The sequence below is a fragment of the Lemur catta genome, chromosome X (assembly GCF_020740605.2).
Source record: "Lemur catta isolate mLemCat1 chromosome X, mLemCat1.pri, whole genome shotgun sequence".
In the NCBI taxonomy this organism is placed as follows: domain Eukaryota; kingdom Metazoa; phylum Chordata; class Mammalia; order Primates; family Lemuridae; genus Lemur; species Lemur catta.
Window position 1 is genome coordinate 13154843 of NC_059155.1, and position 19089 is coordinate 13173931.

The 19089-nt window shown below is 38.3% G+C and overlaps 1 protein-coding gene and 2 pseudogenes across 5 annotated transcripts in view; 2 read left to right on the top strand and 1 right to left on the bottom strand.

The window, feature by feature from the left end:
- ACSL4 (acyl-CoA synthetase long chain family member 4) overlaps positions 1-19089 on the bottom strand; it is a 96444-nt gene that overhangs the window by 29617 nt on the left and 47738 nt on the right. For all 4 annotated transcript variants that reach the window (XM_045538615.1, XM_045538616.1, XM_045538617.1 and 1 more), the window contains 8 exons: positions 18119-18269; positions 17841-17964; positions 13920-13991; positions 12405-12544; positions 11407-11579; positions 5859-5933; positions 3553-3744; positions 1778-1892 (listed from right to left, as the gene is read on the bottom strand). In XM_045538615.1, coding sequence (XP_045394571.1) covers positions 1778-1892; positions 3553-3744; positions 5859-5933; positions 11407-11579; positions 12405-12544; positions 13920-13991; positions 17841-17964; positions 18119-18269 — 1042 coding nt within the window. The remainder of the gene's footprint in view (positions 1-1777; positions 1893-3552; positions 3745-5858; positions 5934-11406; positions 11580-12404; positions 12545-13919; positions 13992-17840; positions 17965-18118; positions 18270-19089) is intronic.
- LOC123628708 lies at positions 7875-9696 on the top strand (annotated as a pseudogene). The gene has a single exon (XR_006731730.1). The product of XR_006731730.1 is annotated as a heterogeneous nuclear ribonucleoprotein F-like (transcript).
- Positions 10477-10602, top strand: LOC123628994 (annotated as a pseudogene).

A 19089-nucleotide genomic window follows, 5' to 3' on the forward strand; every position in this document is an offset into this window, starting at 1 on the left:
AAGCAAACTCTTGCATCTATGGTCAAATGATCTTCAACAAGGGTGCTAAGAACACTCAATAGGGAAAGGACCATCTCTTCAACAAATTGTGCTGGGAAAACTGGATATCCATATGCAAAGGATGAAGTTGGACATTTACCTTACAACATATGGAAAAATTAACTCAAAATGGATCAAAGACCTAAATATTTAAGATCTAAAACTGTACAACTCCTAGAAGAAAACATAGAGGAAAAGCCTTATGACAATAAATAAGTTTGGCAATATTTCTTGGATATTGACACCAAAAGCACGGGCAACAAGAGCAAAAAAACAGATAAATGGCACCACATCAAAATTTAAAACTTCTGTGCATCAGAGGACACAATCAACAGAGTGAAAAGGCAATCTATGGAATGGGAAAAAATATTTGCAAATCATATACCTGATAAGGGGCTAATATGTGGACTATATAAAGAACTCCCACAACTCAACAACAAAAAAACAAATAGCCCAATTAAAAAATGGACAAAGAATTTGAGGAGACATTTCTCCAGAGATGCTATACAAATGGACAACCATCATATGAAAAGATGCTCAACAGCATTAATCATTAGAGAAATGCAAATCAAAACCGAAACGAGACATTCCCCTCACACCCATGACTACTATCACGAAAACAGAAACAAATGTTAGGCAAGAAAGTGGAGAAATTGGAACACTTGTGGACTGTTGCAGGAATGTAAAAATGGTGCTGCTGCTATGAAAAGAAGTATGGCAGTTCCTTAAAGAATTAAATATAGAACTACCATATGATCCAGCAATTCTACATCTGGGTATCTATCCCAAAGAATTAAAAGCAGGATCTCAGAGAGATATTTGCATACTTATGTTCACACGATCACTAATGTCAATAGCCAAGTGGGGAAGCCACACAAGTGTCCATTGATGATGAATATATAAACAAAATATATTATATACATATAATGGAATATTGTTCAGCCTTTAAAAGGAAGGAAATTGTGACACATGCTACAATATGGATAAACCTTGAAGATATTATGCTAAGTGAAATGAACTAATCACAAAAAAGACAATGTATGATTCTACTTATATGAGGTATGGAGAGTAGTTAAATTCACAGAAACAGAAAGTAGAATGGTGGTTGCCAGGAGCTGTGGGGAAGAGGCAATGGGGAGTTGCTGTTTAATGGATATAGAGTTTCAGTTCTGCAAGAATAAAAAATTCTAGAGATTGGTTGCACAACAATGTAAATATACTTAACACTACTGAATTGCATACTTAGAAATGGTTAAGGTAGTAAATTTTACGTTATGTGGCTTTTACCACAATTACAATGGAAAAATAAAGAATAAAGCCCATAAAAATAAAACATATTAACATATAAAGAAAATTGTTCAATCTCTTAGGCTTTTGATTTAGAAAACCCTGGGTTCAAAACTCATCTCATCTCAACATGTACTAGCTGTGTTGTCTTTTTGGGAAAATTACTTATGCTAAGTCTCAGTTGTTATTGATGTTAAATAACATAACTTTTGTAGCATAGCTAAGTATTTAGCAAGATGCAGTCCAAAAAATAGTTAAAATGTCTGAGTTATCATGAATGATCTTCAAGTTGTTGCATTCAACAACTTTCATAAATGTAGAATTCCCCAACTGTGATGAAAGTTCTAAGAGGAGTCTGATGTTACCCTATGGTAATATGTAATCAAATTCTTTTCTAATTATCCTTTTACTGTAAGTACATGAAACACAAAATGTAACTTTTGAAAGTTACCTTTTGGCAAAAGCACAGATGTTGTCAATCAGTGGACAATTCTTCAGTGCAGCTTCTACTTTCCCAAGAGACACATATTCTCCTGCCTGTAACTTCACCAAATCTTTCTTACGATCTGTAAGTCATGAAGAATGTTAAGTTATCCATAGTTTGTTTTATTAAGGTATTTACAATTCTGACTTTCTTTGAATCTCAATGCTTTAATCTTTATTTACAAAGATAATACTTCTAAAATTTTGTTGTATATAACGCTTGCCCACACGTCACTTAAAAACAAAATGCCTAGTTGAGAAGTACTGGCTAAAAGTTATACCCTATACCCAAAGCTTTAACATCTTATTATAATCTTAAATATTATAATAAAGGTAATAGAAAGAACAAGGACTTTGGAGCATTAGATTTGAATGGTATCTCTGCCCAATAGGAGCTAGCCAAGTGTTTCTGGGCATGTCAGTTAACCTCCCTAACCCTAAGTTTTATCAGGGATATTAACACCTACCTCCTACAGGCATGATGCGCAATGTCCAGCATACAGAACACATTCAACAAATGTTAGCTCCCCTTTTCCACAGTGGACATTATCTTGTTAAAATGATAATGCTCTAAGAAAGTGCTGGCACAGGATGGCACAGCTTGAATAATCATCAGATTGCCTTACAGTCTTCATGTGACTGCTGCTTTGCCTACCCATAGCCTGAGAACCCACTCTACAGAAACCACCTTCCATCCCAGTGCAATTAAAGATGAAGAAAAACAAAAGGCTTATTGTTTCTCAACTGAACCGTGTTTCCTGGTTTAGCAGATCAAATTTCTAGATGAAGAACCAATTTTCCCAGGAAATGTCTGATTATATTTAGGTCCAATATTGTGATGTCCAGCAACATATTGAAATGGGTCACTAGAGATACCACTGAGATAATTCTATGGCTTGAAAAGGACCTGACCAGGATCCTACAGAGTAGTCCTCATCAGCAAGTGAATTTCTGTTTTAACTATGGCCTGTTCAAAGTGAATAGCATAGGAGTCCATTTTGGAGTCCCTTTTTGAATTTAAAGGTCTACATCTGGAGGCTCGGTAAGGGCAATGCCAAAGCAACTGACATTCTCGAAACACACTGGTGCCAAGGATTGATATTGTCAATTTTCTAAGGTTCAGGCCTAGTTAGAGCCATATAAATAGCCACCAGGAAAAAAATGTGCCCACACTGCCCCTAAGCAACTGACATTCTCAGAACACACTGGTGCTTAGGATTGATATTATCAATCTTCTAAGGTTCAGGCCCAGTTAGAGCCATATAAATAGCCACCAGGAAAAAAATGTGCCCATACTGCCCCTTGGGTAGAGAGGTAAAGGGAGAGGAAGGCCTAGAACAGGGTATGTTACAGTAAATAGTTATACAGAACCACATGTGGTTGACCATAAAAGACCTCCTCTGAGCTCTTTTTGTTTTCCCATTACCAATCTGCTATTTCCCTGCCATTATCCTTACCCCCAATGCCGCTTGCTCTTGCTACTACTTAAACTAAGAAGGTTCAGGCTGCTTTGAACATTTTATCTACATTAACTCATTTAATCCTAACAACAACCCAATGAGGTCAGTATTGTTATCCCAATTTTACAGATGGAGAAGCTCATATGTAAGTTAAATAACTCGCCCAAACTTTGAACTAATGAAATCATCATGGATCCTATTAATGACCTGACCAAGATTACCTTTCATCTAAGTTGAAGTTATAATACAAAAACTAAAAAAAAAATACAAAGAATACACTGACCTATAATCTGTAAACATCCATCGGGATGGAATTCTCCAATATCACCAGTGCAAAACCACCTTTGCCCATTTTCATCCACAGAATAATCCTCTGCCGTTTTCTCTTCATTTTTAAAATATCCCATTGAGATATTCTGTCCACCAATTACAATTTCACCTCTGGGGTTTGGCTTGTCATGAATTGTGTAACCGCCTGGAATTATAAATGTAAATTAGTTATTATTCTGTACAATACTTGAAGCTGTTATAATTACTAATATGTTGATACCAATGCATTTTGGATTTTTTCTAAGGTGGTTTTAGTCAAAGAAAACAGGTATTAAGCACCCAAGAAAGGCACCATCATTCAGTGAGAAGGAAAGGGATGCTGTGGGAAACAGGAGGGAAAATTTACTAGTTTAGCCTGTATCCAATCATGAACTTTAAAAGTTAAAACACTGAAATAATTGACAATAACTATGAAAATACTTTACCACGACTCACTACCTCTTTATTACTGAATAAAGCTTTACTTCAAGGAAAATATACAAAAATTTGAATTTGTAAACTGACATATAGATTAGAGTTCATGTCATAAAAGGATTAAAAGCAGAGTTCCTTTTGTCTGTTAACTACTCTGATAAGTTTAAAACTATTCAATATTTCAATATGACAAAACCCATTGTGTGCAAAACATTAAGATCATTCCTACTGCATAAGGCCAAGGATCCTTCGTAGCAAGGAAAACTCCAAATACATGGCCACAAATGGAACCATTCCCTAAAACTGGCATTGAGACACAGTACCAGGAAATCAGAAAATCACAATTAAAGGAAAAATTCTCCATAGCAAGTTTAACTATAAACATTTTTCTGATTCCACTGCCTAACAAATAACCCATCTAATAAAACAATTGCCCGATATATGTATATACACTACCTATATTTCCTTCAGAGTTTCATTGTAAAATTGGAACGTCCTTACCATGGAAGAAACAAGGAGTTAGACCCAAGGTGTAAAACTCTTGGGAATGCAGCTGGCTTTTTTTTTATTTCAGCTTATTATGGGGGTACAAATGTTTAGGTTATGTATATTGCCCATGCCTCCCCCCACCCACACCCCCAGAGTCTGAGCTTCAAGCGTGTCCATTCCCCTGACAGTGCACATCACACTCATCATGTAGGTATACATCCATCCCCACATCTGTCCAACACCCAATTGGTGTTATTCCCAAATGTGCACTTAGGTGATGATCAGGGAAACCAATTTGCTGGTGAGTACATGTGGTGCTTATTTTTCCATTCTTGGGATACTTCACTTAGTAGAATGGGTTCCAGCTCTCTCCAAGAGAACAAAAGAGATTCTATATGGCTTTTAAACGTGTTTTTGAAAAAGAAATAGTCATTTGCTCACACAGAACTGACAATAACACACATAAGACAGTAACAAAGAAGAAACATGTTTAGAAACTGGTTTAGTTTATATTACGTTTAGAAACTAGTTTTAGTTTATGTTAGATAAAGCTCATTTATTTTCCTGGGGTTTGGGCAACGTAAGGAATGTGTCCTACAAGGTAACTTGCCTTTAAATTTTCAGTCTGTGACTCCGTCCTAAGGAAAATATTCTCTTTTACAATCTTAAGTTTTTAAATTATTCTTCCTTTGTCTGACATGGCTACACAATCAATTATTAGTTTATTTAACAATCCACTTTATTGCAATTAACATATGTGCTTCGGATCTTTCATTAAGTTCATCATAGGAAGACTGGTTTACCTTTGCCTTCAGCTGATATGTAAAATGGATTATCACCAATGCCTATAAAGTGCAGGTTTCTTTTAAGTGGCTTGCCTCTGCATATACATATAAAAATTCAACTATACAGAGAGCTGGACAATTGAGTCTCAACTATGAAAATCTTTGCTGGGGTGAAGATCTAAGAAATTGATGTGTGTATGTGAACAATTGGTTACTCTATCCCCTGAAAAATCTAGGATTTCTTTCTCAGCCAAAACATCTTCACTAGTAAAGTCAAGCTTCAAAGGATCCTCACCTTCTCCAAACCCTGGCAAAGCCCCAGTAAATTTTTTTTCTCTTTACCATCAAGTAATCTCAAGTTCAGAATCATTGTGGCCCTAGATTCTACAGATTTTCACCTCCTCTTGGGAACCTAAAGATATTACTGAGGAAAAAGCAAGCACAAGGAACAGGCAACAGCAAAGAACATTTGCTACCGGACAACCTAACACTTTAAAGAAATGGAAGTCTTGAAGCTCAGAGTGGTTTCCAGTGTATCTCTAATCACTAGAGTTTGTCATAAAATTCTTACCTTCCTGCCAGTCTTTTAGCTTAATTTCACAGCAAATAAGAGGGGCTCCAACTCTGCCAGTAGTATAGTCCGTAACTATGAGGGAAAAAAAATTAACAAAAAAGATATTAGCATATTATGTTTCAGATTCATACCAACGTACTGGGAATACTACAGTTAGAGCCAGAGTCTGAAAGATGACAAAAGAAGAGGGAGTGCAAAGTATGATCATTTTTCAGTATTTTAACTCCATTTCAACAGTATAATTGATTCTAATGTTGTTGCATCATTTTTGCTTTTCGTGGTTATATTTAAGATAATTAAGTAAAAAAATCTTTGTTAAAAGGGGGCCGGGCACAGTGGCTCATGCCTATAATCCTAGTACTTCGGAAGACTGATGTGGGAGGACTGCCTTGGGGTCAGGAGTTCAAGATTAGCCTAAGCAAGAGCAAGAGAAAAATAGAAAAAATTAGCTGGGTGTGGTGGCCTGTAGTCCCAGCTACTCAAGAGGCTGAGGCAGGAGGATCACTTGAGTCCATGAGTTTGAGGCTGCAGTAAGCTAGCATGATGCCACTGCACTCTAGCTGGTGTGACAGAGAGAAACCTTGTCTCAAAAAAAAAGGGGGAGAGGCCAGGCACGGTGGCTCACGCCTGTAATCCTAGCACTATGGGAGGCTGAGGTGGAAGAATTGCTTGAGCTCAGGAGTTCGAGACCAGCCTGAGCAAGAGCAAGACCCTGTCTCTACTAAAAATAGAAAGAAATTAGCCAAACAACTAAAAATAGAAAAAATTAGCGGGGCATGGTGGTGCGTGCCTGTAGTCCCAGCTACCTGGGAGGCTGAGGCAGGAGGATCACTTGAGCCCAGGAGTTTGAGGTTGCTGTGAGCTAGGCTGACGCCACGGCACTCTAGCCCAGGCAAGAGAGTGAGACTCTGTCTCAAAAAAAAAAAGGGAGGGGGAGAGATTGCTTCACCATTATCTACCTAAGATTCTGACAAGGCAAACTCTGATTAGAATTCCTGCTCTAACACTCATTAGCTGTGTTACTTGGACAAGTTACTTAACCTCTCTAAGCCTCCATTCCTCATCTATGAAATGGAGATGGTAGCAGAACCTACTTCATATGAAGATATGCTGTGAGGGTTAAATGAGATGATATGTCAACAATGCTTAACACTTCTTGGCACAAAGTAAGTGTTCAAAAAACGTTAGCTGCCGTTATCAAACATGATGATGGTGATAGTATTCCTTTGCAATTTACTAGCAATAATCAAATATTTATGGGTAGCCTAGGAAAACACATAAAGGATAAGGAGACCCTTCCCCCTAATACCTTACAAACAAACTACCTGGGAAGAAAAGCATGTGAAACAATTTAGAGAACATTTAAATACTAAACTAGATTGGATTCAGTGGCTCACACCCATAATCCCAGCACTTTTGGAGGCTGAGATGGGAGGATTGCTTGAGTCCAGGAGTTTAAGACCAGCCTGGGCAACTCAGGGATATCGTGTCTCTACATTAAAAAAAGAAAAAAAGAAAATTAGCCAAGCATGGTGGTGAACACCGATAGTCCTAACTACACAGGAAGCTGAGGCGGGAGGATCGCTTGAGCCCAGGAGTTCGAGGCTGCAGTCAGCTGTGATCACACCACTGTACTCCAGCTTGGGCAACAGAGCAAGACATTGTCTCTAAAAAAATAAATACTAAACTGCATAATACTGAGCGTGCACTTGACAGGCGAGAGCTGTCTCTAGCAGCCTCTCGCCCTGCATCTTACGTCTTACGTCTGTCTTATGCCTTATGTCATCACTGAGAAGCCCCGTCCAGAGCGTGCTGCCGCGGGTTTCCATGGTCATGGTAAACAAGCCTCAACTGCCTCAGCTACAATGGCTAAGTCCCCCATTACACTCTCCTCTAGGTGCTGCGAGGGACAAAGAGCCAGATGTGAGGAGAACGGGAGCCTGCAGACGCCGAGCCCAAGCCTCAAAAGAAGCTATGTCCAAGGTTGACTGACATCTGCCCTGCCAAGTGTCCATGATGGTAGGCCCCAAGAGAAGTAAAGGTTTTGTGGTCAAGCTTCGTGGCCTGCCTTGGTCCTGCTCCATCAAGGAAGTGCAGAACTTCCTCTCCAACTGCATGATCCGTGATGGGGCCACAGGCGTTCATTTCATCTACACTAGAGAGGGCAGGCAGGGTGGTGAGGCCTTTGTTGAATTTGAATCAGAAGATGATGTAAAAATGGCCCTGAACAAAGACAGGGAAAGCATGGGACACCGATACATCGAGGTGTTCAAGTCCTACAGAACAGAGATGGATTGGGTGTTGAAGCACAGCGGTCCCGATAGCTTTAATGATGGAGTCCTCCGTCTGCGAGGACTCCCATTTGGACGCACAAAGGAAGAAATTGCCCAGTTCTTCTCAGGATTGGAAATCGTGCCAAATGGGATCACATTACCTGTGGACCCCAAGAGCAAGATCACGGGGGGAAGCTGTTGTGCAGTTTGCCTCACAGAAGTTGGCTTTGAAGGCGCTGGCGAAGCACAAGGAGAAGATAGGGCACAGGTATATGGAAGTGTTCAACAGCAGTCAGGAGATCCCCCTCTGAAGTTTCTGTTTGTGCAGAGGCTGAGGCCCTATAACCGCCCTGACCCAGCTAGGAGATACACTACCATCACGAAGCAAGTGGGCCTGGAGAGGATGCGGCCTGGCACCCACAGTGCGGGCTATCACGGCTACGAGGAGTACAGCGGCCTCAGCAACAGCTACGGCTTTTCCACCGGCCTGTTCGGGAGAGGCCTCAGCTACTGCCTCTCAGGCATAAACGACCGTGAGTTCACAGTGCAGAACACCACCAGGCACTGCGTCCACATGAGAGGGCTGTCATACAGAGCAACCAAGAATGACATTTATAACTTCTTCTATCCACTCGACCTTCTGAGAGTGTACGTTGAGATTGGCCCAGATGGAAGAATGACCGGCGAAGCAGACGTGGAGTTTGCCACTCACGAAGAGGCTGTGGCGGCTATGTCCAAAGACAGGGCCAACATGCAGCATAGATACATAGAACTCTTCTTGAATTCGACAACCAGAGCCAGCAATAGATCGTATGTATAGCAGCCTGCTGACACCAGGCATGGGGGTATCATCAGCCCGGGCCACTCACAGGGGTCTGGAGAGCCAGTCACTGAGCGGCTGCTACAGGGCTGGCTACAGCGGTCTGAACAGCATGGGCAGATACCACTAGTTCTGCAGGAATGTTGAAGTTTTATCAACCAAACTTTCACAGGCAGCCAACAAGCAATGAAGAACAGTTATAACTCTAGAGGAAGCTGTGGTACCCATTTTGCACCATGAGTTTGTAAAATCTCGATTAAAAAAAATTACCTCTTCAGTGTTTTCTCTTGTAAACTTTTCTTCTAGCGTGTGATACTGAGTGAACTAAAACTATTTTCAGCTTTTCTCAATCAACATTTTGGTAGTATACGTCAGAGTGATGTTATCTGAGTTCAAGTAGTTTAAATATGTTAAATATGGACCTTTTGCCACCACACCGCAGTGAATACACTGGGGAGACATGCTTTTTTGGAAAACTTAAAGGTGCTAGCTCCCCGATTCAAAAGGAAGTATTTCTCATGTTTGTTCATTCTAGTTTATACTTTCATTTAAAATCTTTTAGGTTAAGTTGAAGGTTTTTAAGAGTTAGTTTTGAGAATTGAGACACAATACTAATACTATAGGAATTGGTGAAGCCTTGATTTAAAACTTTCTTTGTACTGTGATTTACTTTTGGGTATATTTTGCTAAGTGAAACTTGTTAAACTTTTTCTTAAAACAGAGATCTTTTTCATAATGAAAAAATAAATTGTATAATACTGATGGTGAGCACAATAGTACCTTAGAGAATGGAAAGATCAATGTAAAATGAAGTCATTGGGAAACACTTCATTGAAGAGTTAGGCATTTAAAAAATGGCTGTGACCAATTAGCAAAAAGGGCATTCTAAGAGAAGGGAACAGAAAATACAGAGAGGTGAGACCAAAAATGCCTGTATGAGAGTGAGAAGATTGGCTTGTCTGGAGATAAGAGCCAAGTGTGTGTATAAGTGGGGAATAATAAAAAATAATGATAAATATGTATGATGGTGCCAGATTAAAGATGTCTTGAAAGGTGGGTAAAGGCATGCTTCGATTTTCTACACCAGCTATCAAGCAGTGGGTGAGAAATATGTGTCTAAAAGGAGGATACAGGATGAATTAGAAGTGACATAATATGGGCAGACAGAGCCATTGAAAGAAAGGCTGTCAGCTCAGAGCAGTGTGGAGTAATAAAAGGTTGGAGGATATACTTTAAAATAACTAAAAGAGTGGAATTGGAATGTTCCTAACACAAAGAAATGATAAATGCCTAAGGTGATAGATACCCCAATTACCCTGACTTGATTAATTCACATTGTATGCCTATATCAAAACATCACATGTACCTTATAAAGGTAAATAACTATTGTGTACCCATAATAAATAAAAATAATTTTAAAAAATTTTAAAAAGGTTGGAGGACAAAGGTAGCATGGAAGGGAAGGAGCAACCTAATGAAGGAATGGGATGATCTGATGGCAGTTAAAGATATTAGAAAATAAACCATCCTTTTCTTGGGGTAGCGCTACTATCCAGTGAATGAGTAGTGAGGGCAGTACTGCTAATGCCTACACAACATGCACGCATCAACTAGAGCTTTGCTTTACTTTGGTGCAATTTTTGGAAAAAAGAAAAACCTCTTTTCCACAATACAAAAAAAGAAAAAAATCAGACTACTTCAAAGCTGATACCCTGAATGACTTTAAGGATGGTGATACCATTGCTACAAAAATGATTTGGCAATGGAGAGACAGTTTAGAATAAAAGCATTGAAACTGGACACGATGAGTTTAAAATGAAAACAAGATCATCCAAAAAAAAAAAAACAAAAAACAATTCCTATACCCTAGTGTTTCTCAACTCAGAGTGATTTTGCCCCCCAGGGGATATTTGGCAATGTTTGGGGATATGTTTCATGGTCACAGCTGGATTACTGTAACAAGCGGGTTACTACAAGTATCTGGGTGCTAAACATCCTACAATGCATAGGAGAGCCCTCAACAACAAAGACTTCTCTGGTTCAAAATCAGAATAGTGCCAAGGTTGAAAAATCCTGTTTTAGGCTGCTGAAAATCAGAGAAAAGAAGACAAAGAAGTCAGAACAGGAATATAGATGCAAGAGGGAGCATAAAAGTAATACTTAATTGTTAATAGTACAGTTCTCCAAAGAAGTGATCTTTAGAGAAAGAAGATTAAAGCAACCAGGGTAACAGAATTTTGAGGACTGACAATGTAGTGTAAATATCTTACAAGGCTTAAAAATAAAGGGTATACATGGTACTCTTAACTAAGAGTTCATAAAACTGAAACTACGTAGGTTTGCAATGAACCTGGTATTACTTAAGAGGCATTAAGTAATATCCAAAGGTAATGCAAATGGATTTTATTAGTAGTCGGTAGTATAGAATACTTAACACATTGCCAATGCTCACCTTCAGTAACTGTCCCAGCACCACACGATTCTGTCAGTCCATAACCCTGGCCGACTGGGCAGCAGAAGCAGACATTCATGAACCGGTGTGTCTGAGGAGACAGTGGGGCCCCACCAGACAGCATCATGCGGACATTCCCTCCCAGCAGAGCCTTCACCTTTTTAAACAGTAACCTTGATAAAAGAGGAGATAAATGATTTTAATGTATGCATATGTTATTCTCAGTGACACACTAATCTATAAGCTCTGAGAAAGATTTCTCAACTTGGGTTCAATATCTAAACATCAGAATCATGGTGATAATGAGAGGTTAACAAAGCAACAACTAGTAACACCTTGAAAAAAATGCCAGAAGAATAAAAATGCAAAAAAAGTGCAGTATCAGGAAACTTCTCTCTCACACAATAAATGAAAGGAAATGATGATGTCAGAGGAAGAAAATTTAAATTATCTTTGGAACATTTAGTCATCTATCTTATCTCCCTTCTAGTGAAACATGCTTCCTCTCCCTTCCATATCCCTCAGCAGCACATGTAAAAGTGCTAATTTTTGTATACTTACTACACTATTTTATGAATATAATAAATCAGAAAACTTCATGCAGAATAAATCTTGAAGATCATTTTTTTTAGTTAAAAATGATATTTTTTAAACTCAAGTGTCTTAATTCAAAGGTCTATTCTAGTTTTCTTTCATGAGACCAAATTTTATAATAAAAACCTATTCTAGTTTTTCTTCATGAGACTAAATTTTATAATTTAATCTTAAATATTTACTTGATTATTAAAATTTGTTAAATCACCAAGGTCAGAGTTCAGGGTCCTCTTGTTACTGTATAAGCAGTAAGACTTAGAATAAAAGAGAAATTCAACCTTATGATCATGGTGGTGATATTCAAACTAAATTAACTAACCATTTACTTATTTATTCATCTTCCAGATTTAAAAACACATAAAAATTTAAAGGTTCAAACCACAGAGCCTATGAAATGTACTTACAGATTGCAAAGAGGTGCATCATATCCCTTTTTGATCTGTTCCAATTTGTAATCATACCCTATCTTGAACAGAGTTTTCTGAATATAATTCATCTCTTGGACTTTGCTCATAACATTCTTATAAATTCTATCCATGATTTCCTAAAAGGTAAATAAAATATTCAATAATCGGAAAGGAAAGGATAGAGTCTTTAGTTGAATATACCTTATTTACAAAGATCATTTTATTATGGCTTTAGTCAGAAGCCTCTCCTTTTAGTTTGAAAACTTGCTGAATTCTACACCTCTAAATAGTAAGGCAAAGGCTGCTCTGACCTAGTCTACTACTTTGGTTACTTGGTAATTGTGTAATTAGAAGCTAAAAAGATCATAAAGTATCTTCCGTTTGTCATTCTTAAAAAAACTCTGGACTGAACACTTTATCACCTAAGCTCAGACTCTCCATAGGCAAAATAATTCTGTGGAAGATATTGTGATAAGATTTTAAATCTGATCATAATACAGGCAATAATAACCTAGTTTTCCTGGGGTTTCTGAAGCATAAAAGTGCTAGAATGTCTTTGATTATACAAATGTGAAATCATTGTGTTAAATGTTTCAATATTCATCATTACAAGGCTATAAAATGTAATATCTTGGTTTTTTTTACAAGGCAGTCAGTATGTCACATAAGGATTTTGAATATCTAAAATTAAACTTTTTTCTTTCGGAAGCTCTCTCAAATTTTCAGTTTTTCTTTGTCACTACAAGAGGGTTGGGAGGCTTGGATCCTAGACTCAGCTCTGTCACTAACCAGCTTCATAGACTTGGACATGCTGCCTCAGCTCTGTAGGATGGCCTAGGGTTTCCTCATTTTTTAAATTAAGAAATTAAACAAGATGATCTTTAGAGTATATTCTACCTTAAAATATTATGACCAATTCTCACACTAGGTAATCTGAACTAGGTCATTTTTATCACCTAATTTTCGAGTGTCAGCAAACACAAACAGGTAGACATTTCAGAAGCTTGTCATTTCATCTTTCCCAGTACAGTATCTAAAATTTTATTTTTGAGACAGAGTCTCACTCTGTTACCTGGGCTAGAGTGCCATGGCGGCATCAGCCTAGCTCACAGCAACCTCAAACTCCTGGGCTCAAGCGATCCTCCTGCCTCAGCCTCCCGAGTAGCTGGGACTACAGGCATGCACCACCATGCCCAGCTAATTTTTTCTATATATTTTTAGTTGTCCAGCTAATTTCTTTCTATGTTTAGTAGAGACGGGGTCTCACTCTTACTCAGGCCGGTCTTGAACTCCTGACCTCGGGCGATCCTCCCCCCTCAGCCTCCCAGAGTGCTAGGATTACAGGCGTGAGCCACCACGCCCGGCCAGTATCTAAGATTTTAAGGAACACATTTGCCATGACTTCAACAAGGTAAAATTATTTTAAGATATATACACATATTAAAAGTCCAAGTGCAAGAAATAAATGGCATAAACAATCCTCTTCTGTTCACATCCATATTCTGTACTCACCGGAACAGCAGCCATAAGTGTAGGCTTCAGTACAGTACAGTCTCCTTTGCTTCCCTTTTTAATTTTGCTGGACTATATTAAAGAAAAAGGAAATATAATCAGAAAAACCTACCTTAGCAAAAATTGTTATAATTCAAGTATTAATAACAAAGACAGACGTTACACATGGAATCTGATCTTCCATTGCTCTCTGAGTTATCTGTTAACAACTATTATAACGTATAAGTCTGAAGTGTAAGTGCTTTAGTGTTTTATCCTGTAGATTATTGCTTCTAGCACATTGCAGCCTCCCTTAGAGGAGAAGCTCTGATCCAGGGTGACAAGAGAATGGGATATTTCAATGAATCAAACATTCTTATCAATAACACATCAAATATAGCACAAACTGCTACTACTTCTTTTAAAAAAAGTCTCGATTAAGACAGACTTAACACTAAAACAAAATTAAAGGTAATTTTAACTTTTCTTTAATTAATCAGTAGGCAAAGCCACATCTCAAGTTACTACCATGAACATCAATTGATATCATACAGAAATCATAATTTGATAATATTCTGCTTGGTAGGATACAGAGACACTGCCAAGGATCGAGTGGGGATATGCACCTATATACATAACCGTGTACATACTCCTTTTTTCTTTCTTTCTTACACACATAAATACTATTTGTGATTTCAAATATCAGATCAATAAGTAGAAAATTAATAAAGTCACCCACTGAAAAAGGTAGATTAAAAATAAAAATCTGCTGTAATATAGTTCATTACTCTGTAAGTTTAGGTGTATTGTGTATTAGCCATGGTTAATACAGGGAAGAAGAAAACCAGCTCTTAAGAAGCAGTGTGGGCTGGGCACGGTGGCTCACGCCTGTAATCCTAGCACTCTGGGAGGCCGAGGCAGGCGGATTGTTTGAGCTCAGGAGTTCGAGACCAGCCTGAGCAACAGCGAGACCCCGTCTCTACTAAAAATAGACAGAAATAATTTGGAAAGCTAAAAAATATATATAGAGAAAAAAATTAGCCGGGCATGGTGGTGCATGCCTGTAGTCCCAGCTACTCGGGAGGCTGAGGCAGGAGGATTGCTTGAGCCCAGGAGTTTGAGGTTGCTGTGAGCTGGGCTGACGCCATGGCACTCTAGCCTGGGCAACAAAGTGAGACTCTGTCTCAGAAAAAAAAAAAAAGAAGCAGTGTGATCCACAAGAACTACCAGCTTGGGCATAGTGAAGGTTCTGCTGGTAGAACTGAATTGCTTTTGCCCTACTTTTCTTTAATACAGATAAAGGAGATAAAGTAACTGCTTTTTTTACGTATGTGCAAGTGCATACACATTTGCAGGTGGAAACCTACACACACACACCATGCACAGGAGGGCTGCTCTTTAGAGAGAATGTGGCTCTCATATCCTTCAGGTTAGGCTTCCCTCTACATGCTACTAACCAATTTTTGCTATGGAGAGAAGTTCCCGGGTAAGGAGCCCTTCTCCTTGTTTTATTATTCCTGATAATATTATCAGTTCTTTTGTCTTTCTATGATCCCAGTAACCCCAGTTATGACAACATAGTTATCATCAGCTGGCTTCAAATGTGGTGCTTCTGGTCTCCTGTGTTTTTCTGATGGTCCTGTGTAAGGAAGATTCCTGACTTTTAGATTCCCAGTAAAATAGACAGTCTTCATAGTAAAGTTCATCTAAAAAGTGGCTGTGAATTTTATTTAACAGGCTTCTAATATACTAGCTTGGCTTAAGAGACAGCAAGAATTAAGTCAGACCAGCAACAGACTCCAACTGTCCCTCCTTCTCCACACTGAGGCTACTGTTCTCAGAAAAGCAATGGAAAAAATGGGTTGCTAGTCCCCAGCTTCTGAATTTCCCCAAAGAGAAAAAAAAATCATACCCAAAAGCTTACTGAAATGTTCTTCACATTTTGATGATGCCTCTGAATATAAAAGACCCCACTATAATGCCTCAAAACATAATTACCACAAATTTTTCTAAAAATATTTTTTAATAGTTTAAGCTTCAGTCTTATTCATAGGTCTATTTTGACTTTACTAGATCAAGTTCTGTTTATTAGTTTATTTGATAATTTGTTTATTCTCTCCATCACTATTCCAGTAGATTTTAAGTATGAACTTTTAGTTGAGTGGTACATTTCAATTAAATAGAGGAGACTGTGTCAGCCCCATCTTACAAAGATGTTGTGTTCCTTAAGGTACAAAGTTGGGAAGTGTCTGGAACAGAACACTTTCTCGTAGGAAAAGCCACTTTAAAAGGAGATTGGAGCCATGTGCGGTGGCTCACGCCTGTAATCCTAGCACTCTGGAAGTCTGACGTGGGAGAATCACCTGAGCTCAGGAGTTCGAGACCAGCCTCAGCAAGAGCAAGACCCCATCTCTACTAAGAATAGAAAAACTAGCCGGGCATCGTGGTGTGCACCTATAGTCCCAGCTACTCGGGAGGCTGAGGCATGAGGATTGCTTGAGCCCAGGAGTTTGAGGTTAGGTTGCAGTGAGCTATGATGATGCCACTGCACTCCACCTGCCCTCTACCCAGGGTGACAGAGTGAGACTCTGTCTCAAAAAAACAAAAAAAAAAGGGAGATTAGATTATCCTTGTGGGTTGGTAATGACTAGGAGGGGACACAAGAAACATTCTGGAGTGCTGAAAACATTCTTTTTTTTCTTCGTCTAGGTGGTGATGATCAGAGGTCTATGTGTGCATGGGTATATTAAACTTAAACAGTACACTTAATATTTGTACACTTTAAGTCATACATCAAAACAAAACAGGTGGTTGGAATCTCAAATAAGTCCCCCCAAAAATTTATTTAACTTTTTTGTCCTAATACTACATAATCTACCTAACCTCTCCCTAAAATGATGTTTCTACAAAAAAAAAAATATATTACAATTTCTAACTGTGAGAACCAAGGACACACATCTTCTTACCAACATGCTCCATGAAGACTTCTAAACAAAAGACAGCATTGCCTGGGGGTCTGAAAAATAACCGCCAGGCCTGAAGTAATGGGAGGAGCAGAGGCACACATACAGTCAAGTCATTCCTACCTGTACTCACTTTATCTTTCAGCATCCTGAAGCCCACGGCTTCCTTAGTAGCTTTGTTTGTTTGTTCCCTATGCCAGGTTGAGGCTTTTCTATAGCAACTATTCCAAAGAAGTGAAACAGAACTGTGGACAATAGGTATTAGATGTGTGATTTCAAATGGGCTTAAAATACATGAATTAGCCCCGCCCATTGTTGGGCTTTCTGTTATGAACCACAGAGAAGGAAGAACCCTGACTCAGTGTGGCAAGCTAAGGGCTGTCTTTGGAGATGCTGCAGGGTGTCCAACAGACTTTTCCACGATGGTGGAAATAATTCTGTATCTGTGTTGTTCAATATAGTAGCCATTGGTCACACGTAGCTACTGAGAACTTAAAATGTGGCTAGAGCAAATGAGAAACCAAATTTTTTTTCAATTTAATTTTAATTCATTTCTATTTAAATATGTGGCTAGTGGCTACTGTATTGGACAGTACATCTCTAGAGAAAACTCAGAGGAAAACTGGGCCCAAACCTTACCATATCTCCTCCCCAAAAAACCCATCAATGCTCAAGGCTAGTTTGTCAAAAAGGTTCAGTGTATTTATAGTCTCTATCTTAGCTCTCAAGAGTAAAAATCTAGTAAATAAAGACAAGATGAAAGTAATTATTCATTTCAAAATAATTTTAAATATGTACATAAAGCAATGCTAACTAATCCACAGGGTTATTTACTACTGAGACATATTGCTCATGGAAGCTATTTTTGAAGTCAAGGAGAAAGCTGTAACTGAATTAAAATCTCAGGTTTTAGTAATATGCTCTCAGCCAAACAGTGTAACTTAATATGATCATGCCAACGTGCTGAAAAGTTTTTCACCTGGTCAGATAGTGTAAGTGGAGAAGAATATCCAATCCTACAGCCATAGGTAAAGCAAGAAATCTCTGCTGTCAATTCTAGCACATGAGCCAAAGGCAAGTAGCCAATATATGTGTCCTTTGGTCTAAAACAAAATAAGAGAAACATTTTAATCATTCTTGAAAAAGCATTTGAAATCAGAAACATAAATAACTTTATCATTTTAAATATAGATTGAGTTTAGAGAATGCTGAATATGAGCTCTGACCTAGGCAGAAAGCAGAATAATTCTCTCTTACCCCAGTCCAGGAATTCTTTCACATTGGCCTGTCATTCCAGCTATCAAATTGCTATGATGCATCATCACTCCCTTAGGCCGGCCAGTAGAACCACTGGTATACATGACAATGGCCATGTCTGAAGGCATTGGTCTACTTGGAGGAACACTCACTAAATAAATGAAAAAGTACATTTTCTTCAGTTCAAAGTTTAAGTTACTAAACAATGATAAGATACTTCAATTTTGCATAGTGATAAACTATCAATAATAGAGAATACTTGCTTTAAATAAAACAAAAACAGTTATCAAATTTTGATTTGCTGCAATGAGAATTTCAAACTCAATTTGATACATTTTCTGGACGTTTAGGCTAATAGTCATCTATCTGCTCATGCCTCTCCACAGAGCAATGTTGTGGAAAGATTTCTGGGACTTTGAAGAATCAAGGGGGTAGAGTATTGTGTGTAAGCTTATCTATAGGCCTCAGTTTTCTCACCTCTAAAATGAGACGGTCAGACTAGATTGTAGTTCTTAAACACGGGTGGGCATCAGAGTCACCTGAAGAGTTTAAACAAAATACTATTTCTGAACCTCATTTCTGAAAATTTGGATTCAGCATGTCTGGGATAGAACAAAAGCTCCACAGGTGACTCTCATACATACCCATGATAGAAAACCACTGCACTTGATCTTTAAGGCAACTTCAACACTAAAATTCTAAGGTGCTAGTAAGTTTTAAACAGCATGCTGGGGCATCCACTTTCAAGACAGTGTATCATGCTAACCTAGTAATTTCCTTTCCTTCCCAGAATATACCAAAATGGCCAAGAATCCATAGATATGTCATCAGAATTAAAGTTTAACAAAATTGTTAGATTTTTAAAAAATTGTTTACAAAAATGATTTATATTTTTATATATCAGTCAAAATAAAAATTTCAAACAGCAAGATATACCACTGAAACAACCAAAGATAAAGTTATACTAAAGT